Here is an 8,322-nt window from a genome sequence, read left to right as displayed (position 1 = left end):
GGGGCTCTTGGCTAAACACTACAAACAGCTTCAGCCTAGGACTTGCTGAAGTCCCCAGTGATCACTCGAGCCCATGTGCTAATCCTTCTGCTTTGCAGCCTGGGCTGGGATTTGCCACCAGGATTTAAAAAAAAGCCAATTCAAATATAGGAAGCTGTACAAATGCTTGAGGTCTGGGTAGGCAGGGGAGAGCTGTGTGAGTTCAGGGAAATCTCCATCTCTCCTAACCTTTAAAGGTCTGTGTGCATCTCTGGGTAATTTACTTGAAGAATGCCTCTAGATTCCCCCCTCCAAGTGAAAGGACAAATCCAGTGAGGGGTTCAAGCGGATGTGAAGTGTAGAAGCTAAGGACAGAGAGTTAATAACCTAAGAAAGGGAAGCTATGCACAAATAATTGCAACTTTTGCTGGTGGTGTGGTTTAAGCCCAGGCAGCCGCTCCCTCATTCCCCCACCGGGAGCATTGGGGAGAGAACTGGAAGAGTGAAAGCCAGAAGACTCATGGGTTGAGATAAAGACAGGGAAAGCAAAAGCTGCACACACAAGCAAAGAAAAACAAGGAATTAATTCACTGCTTCCCATGGGCAGGCAGGTGTTCAGCCATCCAGCAGCCTCCTGTGCCGTGGGGAAGCACAGAGATGCATAGATACACCATGATGAGAGAGGGGAATTTTGGAGTTGTGAAAGGACAGAAGATCATCTTGCAGTGCAGGGTAATATTTGAGTAATGTGTTTTAATTTTTATTTTATTTTATTTCTGGTTGTAGTAAATGTTTTCAATGACTGATTTCAATGTGTGATTTTCAAAGTCAGTGGCCCTGCAGATGCAGAACAGGCGCACTACAGTTTCCCTCTGTAGCATGTCTGCCCTGTGAGCTCCAGTCCTTGAAAGGAAGTGCCATTTTTCAATTCTTGGCCTGTCTGAAGATGATGCTTTTGAAGTGCCCAGCTTGTGATTCCTACCCATTATCTCTGATTCCTCTCCTCCTCCATTCTGAAGTACCTTGCTGTTCTCATGGATCATCTTGCCTGATGTAGTAGTTATGTCATTGTCCCTTTGCCACCTTCCTTTCAACCCAATGCTTTCAGTGACCCATTTTGCCTTACTCTTTTCACCGCTGATCTCCCTACACCCTTTTCATGTTTGAATAATTGCCCAGTGACTTAGATTTACCTTAGCTCATATTGTAAAAATTTTCAGGAAGAGAATGTGTCCACATAACTTGCTTTTCCTTTATGGCACTACAGAGTAGAAATGGTTGTTATTAATAATGCACACCAGAATGGCCTCTTATTTGACAAGTGTACTTTTATTTTAACATATAATATTTATGTCATGCTCGCTAGTTGTCAGCATATTTCATAAAATTAATGGAGTCCCACAAAATGGGAACTCTCTACTGTATCTGGCTGTAAAATTTTTGCTGGGAAGTGGAAAGAGGCTGCAGGATTTTGTATGCAAAATATGAAAGCCGAAGATTTGGCTTTGTGCGTATTTGGCAGCCAGTGCTGGAAACAGAGTGATATATGTGATATATTAAAACATTTTAGAGTGATAGAGAAAAGAAAGCTTCAAATTTTGTTGAAGCTATTCAAGTTAAGACATGCACACTTTCATTAAAGAAGCCAAGCAACAGCTGAACTGAAGCCACTGATTTGTTTTCACTGTGAAAAAACAGCTCTGAGTGATAAGAAGATGGAGAGTTTGCTTAGTGAGAATAAATTCATACATGATGTTTATTGTCTAGACCATATGTGAGAAACTGATAATCTGTAGGATATTAAAAAATAAAAGAAAGAAAAGAGAAACACAGCATGTCTGCTGCCTTTCCCTCAAGCGTTCCTTAAGCTGTATCCCCTCCACAAGTCTCCATGTAAAATTCTATGGAACTGTTTTCTCTGAGTGACAAATTGACTTTTTGATTAAATGAACAATTTTGCCACTGACTTAAATGGAGCTGATTCTCTTGCTGTACAAGTTATTTTTAGAAAGAAAAATGTTCATTGATGCAAGAAATTTCTCCCTGTTAGCCCATTTCTGGTGACACTATGGATATAAAGACAGAAGATTGCCCAAGCAGGTTTCAGCCATGACCAGCCAATTAAAAAATGTTCATATACTTTGGTGTTACACTGTTGCTTCCTTGTTTTTTGCTTTGGAACAGAAAGAAGTGAGAATTAGATGCTGAGAACTATATTGCAGTCTATCAAATCCTATGGCAGAAGTGGATGGTTGTAAGGTTTGCTTGGATCTGTAAATATATCTTACTATTAAAACACAAATAGAGTCTGCATGTTCTCTCACTTTTTTAGTGAGAAATGTTCAGGTTTGGGATTAAAGTAGGATGTGGACAATAGTATTTTTCCTGGACAAGATTGTTACAGTACATTAAAACCGCACTGCCAATTGGCTTTTTTTCTTTAATTAACTTTTTTGTTTTAATAACTTTTATTAACTTGAGGTGCTCAAGACTAATGATAGCTCTGAGCTACTTTGATTGATGATGTGAAAGCAACACACAACTGGAATGAAGACATAAAATATTAATAATGAGAGAGGTCCTGTAAAATGTCAGCGTGAGAATGGTAAAAGGCAAATAACCTTCCACAACTTGGCCACAAAGTGTGCGCAGAGTTTGGAGAGCGCGTGAAAGTTTAAGAGGGGCTTCCAGTGGGAGGGTTTATTATGGTGAGTTTACAGAGTGAGTGAGAGCTGGTGCAGACAGAGGAGCAGGTGCCTGAGACATGAGGGTCAAAGTGCTGGCTTTGGAATAATGCTGAGTGCTAGCAGCCTGCTGGGCTCTAGCTGGCTTCTGCAGATGTGGGACTTGTTCCATCCACCACTCTGTGCATGCATGAATGCATAAACCAGGAGAGAGCAAACCCCTGTGGTTTACCTCTTGTTGCAGTATTCAGTGTCACAGACACATTTTCTGAAAAATCCTTTCACTAGGATTTTTTCTCCTGAGAAGCTGAGAGGCCTCGGAAACGAAATGTAAACAGTGATTATCTGCTGCTGTGGAATGTGGCAGGTGCATCTTTGATAGGTCTCATGTGGTTGTTTTTACTTGATGACCAATCACAGCTCCAGCTGTGTCGGACTTTCTGGTCAGTCACAAGATTTTATTATTCATTCCATTCCTTTCCTTTCTAGCCTTCTGATGTCTCCTTTCTCTTTCTTTAGTATAGTTTTCGTATATAATTTATAATATAATATCATAAAATAATAAATCAGCCTTCTGAAACATGGAGTCAAGATTCTCATCTCTTCCCTTGTTGGGGTTGCCTGCAAATTCCACATATTCAGAGCGGAACTCTTGAATCTCAGTGACCATTTCCTGGATTTGGCAGTTTGCTTTTCAATGTGTAATCTCTCCTCCTGCATTTGAGCTCAACTAGGACAGACCAATCCCAAGATTAAGGCGGATCAGATGAAGGGCTGTTTCCATAGCAGATGCTGCTGTGTGAGCGCTGAGTTCGTCTTGTGATAGAGCAAGGCCATAGGGCAATGCAAATGGGGCAAATCCTGTTGGTCTTGACTAATTGTCAAGTCAGCCCTAGTTCCCTTTCCCCTTGCAGAAAACAAACCACACCAAGCATGCAATTAAAGACAGTGAATTTGTTGAAATTCTAACCCAGGCTTGCATTTACATCTCTTCTGAATCCCAGTCTGCAGGAAGGTTTGCATTAGTTCATGTTTGCCTTGTTGAGTAGCAGTTTGTCTAGTCCTGGGGCCAGCTGCAGGAGGACACTGTCTCCTGACTGCCCCAAGGACTTCACTGTGTAGCTGAAACTGCTGCAAAAAAATCTCAGAGCTGCCCTCAAAAATGATTTAAGCAGGTCTAATGAGTAAGTCTTTTGATAGGAATTGATACTACTGAGACTGTTCTGTAAAACCACAGCAGTCTATTTCAGTATCACTTTGGGAGGAGGCTTCCTACTAAACAGAGAAAACAAGGTTATCCAGGAGGTGTAGCTGTTATTTCAATATTTAGATTGGAAATCTTAATGTCCTTCTGAAACAAAATATAGTTACAGTTCCTATGACAACTGTTTCCCTCTCCTCTGGAGCATGGGCTAACGACAGGATTTCATTACATGGTCATGTAACACTGGGCACTGTGACAGCCTTGTCATCTCCACTGCGCTGTTTGCTCCTAAATGGCATTTAGCTTTGCCCACTTGTGTTGTGCAGAGCATGAATTGCAGTGACTGACCTTCACTGTGCTTATTGCCTGCCACCTCCCACTTCCCAGCTTCCCTCTTTTCATTAGCAGGCTCATTTTCTCCCAAAGTACATTTGGTATGCTGAATTTTATTGACAAAAAATCCTAGAAACCTATTTCATTGGTAGAAATTCTATATGCTGACATTAATTAAGAACAGCATCTTAACAAGTACACAGAGTACTGACAAAAATTTTTGAGTACAGCAGCTAAACCAGAACATGCAGCAGATTCCTGTAGTTACTTCTGCAACACACGAAAAAAAAACTATAACCAGTTGAACAGATATATTAAAAGACTTTATTCACAATAGAGAAATTTTTACAAATATAAGTTCTTAAAAATTAAGCATCTTGATCTATTATGTATTCCATAATTTCAGTTTATATAAAGATGAAAAGACTAAATGGAATATGTACAAATCAAAACCAATTTAAATACATGATAGAAATGGATATGTATGAAGTTACCATAGAAACAGTGAGCTATTGGGCATTGCAAAAATCTGTGTATAACCAACACATATGCAATATTTATCTCACAAACAATCAAATTTTTTTTTTTCCCTGTGAAACAATGTTGGTGCCATTTAAAGGGATCTACCTCTTGGGACCCAACATATGTAGATTTAAATGCATTATTATGCTACAGAGAAGTGGAAGAAGTGTGGGCAGTGTGTTTATGTGAAGATAATGTGTCCATGTCACTGTCTTCTCCACCCTGCCATAACCCCCCCCCCGCCCCACAACAATGAGCAATTTCTTTTGCTCTTACGAATGACTGGGAACACAAAGTCACCATCACTAGCCACTTCCATGAAGTGAGTTAAGTGAATGGGAATTAAAATGCATGTTACCTTACTGATCTAACAAGCAGTGGTGAGTATGGACTGTTCAAAAATGATTGCTCTAGCTTTGGTGTTTTGGGGTTATTAAAAAAAAAAAAGAAAAATTGATATATTCTCAGTTTATGAAAAGGTTTTTTCTTACAGCTGGCAGATCTACACGTTGTACAATCTTCTCGTCTACTTACATTACTTTACAAAAAGTACAGTATAGTGCAGTTTGTACATACAACCTGAATACCAATACCACATCAAATTTGTGCTCTTTCAGATCATCCTAACTCCCACGCTAAGGAAAATTCCACGCTATGAAATGTCTGTTTTACAAGGAAACAACCATGATGCTTATATTTAAGTACATGAGACCCAACGCACATAGAGCTGTGTGACTGGAGCCTGCTTTTGAAACGTGGAGAAGACCTGTCTGGTTCTCTGCTCTTCCCTTCAGCTCACTAAGTACCAGCAACATCACCACAGGCAGCTGGGGGAAGCAAACCTTGGTTAAGAAAACCATGTAGAAAGTTGCTTAGAAAACACACTTCTTAAAGACTGTTTCTGTCTGAGCTTTTGTAGTTATTTAACTGAGGTCTAAAGCAGCACATACATGTGAGGGGCAGTAGCAGCAGGTGACCCAGTAAGCATAACTAAGAAAAAAATAATGATTGTTACATGTTAAAAAGAGATGAAATATTTTGGTTTTATTCCACAGCTATGGTGATTCAAGGGATGGAAAAAATCTCCCTTATAAATACTATTTATAAAGAAATACAATGAAGTATAGTCCTCCAGTGGTACAAATTCTGAAGAATCAAAAGCAGCAGAATTTCTGATTTTCAACAGAGGAGAGAGTCAAGACCTCATCCTTGCTCAGCTGGGTTCAGAAACCTGCTGTGCCATGAGGGAATACATGCTTTAAAAAAGAAAATAAAAATTTAAAAAACAGTGGAGCACAAAGCTTTGAGCCGCTGTGCCTGGCTCTGTGTGAGCAGGCTTTAAGTGCACATCCATTTCTATCCGTTCTCCCAGTGCTGGGTGGCCCAGGCTCACCAAGGTGCCCCAATAACTCCCATGCAGGAATGGCCAGCTCTGCCAAGCCTGTGCTGGAGCATCAGTGGATCCTTGCCTTGTTCCCTACACCAGTGTCTTTGGCAGCTTGTGTGGCACGTGCCATCTCCTCCGTCAGCAGGGGAGGCAACAGCCAGTGCTGTTCTTACAGACTTGAGGAGGGAAAGCTCTAGCTGCTATATATAAAAGTGTAATTAGTTATTTTTGGCTTCTCCCTAAGAAAACCTCCACTGCAGACCTCTATCAGCATAGAAAAAATGCACTCTAAAGCTTAAACAAATGTGTTCCCTCAGCTGTGATTAGCAATGCTGGACATGTGAGCTACCTTACTAAATACCATTCAAGAACGTTACTGTTCAGAACCAGGTTTGTTCCACTGCAGTCCAATCAAATAATGTTCTTTCTCAGAATGGGAAGCCAGGTGTTTCCTACTTGAAATGTATGGAAGTCATCCCATCACTAAATGAAAACAGGTAGATTTAAAAATCATGTAAACCACTTAAAACCAAGTAGAAACAGGAATTAATTGTGCCTCATTTCTTTTTCCCTTAGGTGATGCTACAAAGCAAAACATTTTTGGCAAAGCTGTTACCTTTCTTAATAAGCCAGGCCTCTACTCGAAGGAATATTTTTTAAGCCCAATGCATTTCTGTTACTTAAGACAAGGCAGTGTTGTCAGAAAGTTTTAGTTCAATGCAGGATAATCTCCTCTCTGAATGACTTCTTTTGAGGAGGCAGATTTTCTTCAAGGCATCTGAACACCCATCTTTATTCATACAGATACATCAAATTGCTTTGTGACAATTAACCACCAAGCCTGGTGGCAAGTCTGGACCGGCCTAAATCTCTGCAAAAGTAACAGAAAGACAAACAGACTGTATCTGATATAATTCTGAACTTCCAGGAAGATGTCGTTGAGTGGATTTTTTTTGCCAACCAACCAAATAAAAGCTACTGGACTAAATATATAAAGAAGGTTAACAGTCCCTTTCTTAATATGAAATGATTACCTTATTTTACTCCATAGTAGCTTGACTAAAGACATAAGAATAACACCACCTAGAAAAGGGAGGAAACAATTTATTCTATTACAATATTCTAATCAAAACCTGAAAAACTAAGGTCTGCTAACTAATGTGCTAAATCCATAGAAACTAGTTTAATCTGACTTCAACTTATACTGCAGTTTCAGAGTTGTGTCTGCATGAGATGAAAATACCCCTACGTCGACTTCATTGACAGTGAAATACATCAGATACTCCAGCAAGTAATGATTGACCCGCATAAGAAGAGGCTGTCACAGTCACAAGATTTGTCCTGGATGACACACAAAACAAACTAACATAGAACATTAAAAAAAAAGAAGAAAAAGAAAAAGCTTTTTATACTTAATTCAATATGGCTTTTTGCAACATGGCAAAATATTACAGCTTAAAGCATACATCTCCTCACAGAGGAGAGAAGAATTTTGCAGTCAAATTAAAAGCATAACAGGAAACAAGTAACATGCAGACCTTCTGCTTTTTTTTGGCCAAAATGACACTGCAGCCTAACAGAATCTGGGAAGATACCCTATTTCACTTCTTAGAAGGTATTAATCTGAATTAGAGGATTAAGGTTTTATCATAATTAATTTGGTATATTCATAAAAATTTACTGTTAAAGAAAACAGACTGCAAAACACTTGATTAAAAAATTTAACTTAGGAATTTAAAAACCAAATCATGTGCCCTAGTCCTGGAAACATAAGGAATGAAACAAAGTATAAATTAATCTTCATCTATTTCTGGTTTTCCTCTTTATTCCCATCATCTTTGTGAAGAACAGGGAGAGGATGAGCCTCTGTGTTGAAGACCCAGTGTTCAAATGGAAGAAGATCATCTTCAGAAAACAGCAAATACAGGTACCTGGCCAGAAAAAAAAAAAAACAGGAAATGAGACCACATCAGGGAAGTGCTTTTCAGGAAAACACATAATAATTCATATTTAATTTACTTGAGTATTAAACTTCCTGTTGAGATGGCATTACTGATTTTTTCTTGCACAGCAAAAAAAAACCCAAAACAAACAAACCCAGAACTGAAGAGATCAAGAAAAAGTTTAATCTCATTAAAAATTTAGGAGATGTTGATAGATAATGAGAGCATTTGTTTTTTTCTCGTAACAGGCCCTGCATGCTTTCCATGGAA

At 39.2% G+C, this 8,322-nt stretch overlaps 1 protein-coding gene across 2 annotated transcripts in view; it reads right to left on the bottom strand.

Moving 5' to 3' along the window:
* Window positions 1-4,432: 4,432 nt before the first annotated feature.
* MAN1A1 (mannosidase alpha class 1A member 1) overlaps window positions 4,433-8,322 on the bottom strand; it is a 139,819-nt gene continuing 135,929 nt past the window's right edge. For both annotated transcript variants that reach the window (XM_030946670.1, XM_030946671.1), the window contains one exon: window positions 4,433-8,040. In XM_030946670.1, the coding sequence (XP_030802530.1) occupies window positions 7,914-8,040 (127 nt within the window). In that variant the 3' untranslated portion in view covers window positions 4,433-7,913. The remainder of the gene's footprint in view (window positions 8,041-8,322) is intronic.

This window comes from Camarhynchus parvulus, chromosome 3 (genome assembly GCF_901933205.1).
Source record: "Camarhynchus parvulus chromosome 3, STF_HiC, whole genome shotgun sequence".
NCBI classification, from domain to species: domain Eukaryota; kingdom Metazoa; phylum Chordata; class Aves; order Passeriformes; family Thraupidae; genus Camarhynchus; species Camarhynchus parvulus.
This window is presented reverse-complemented; position numbering and strand designations above follow the sequence as displayed.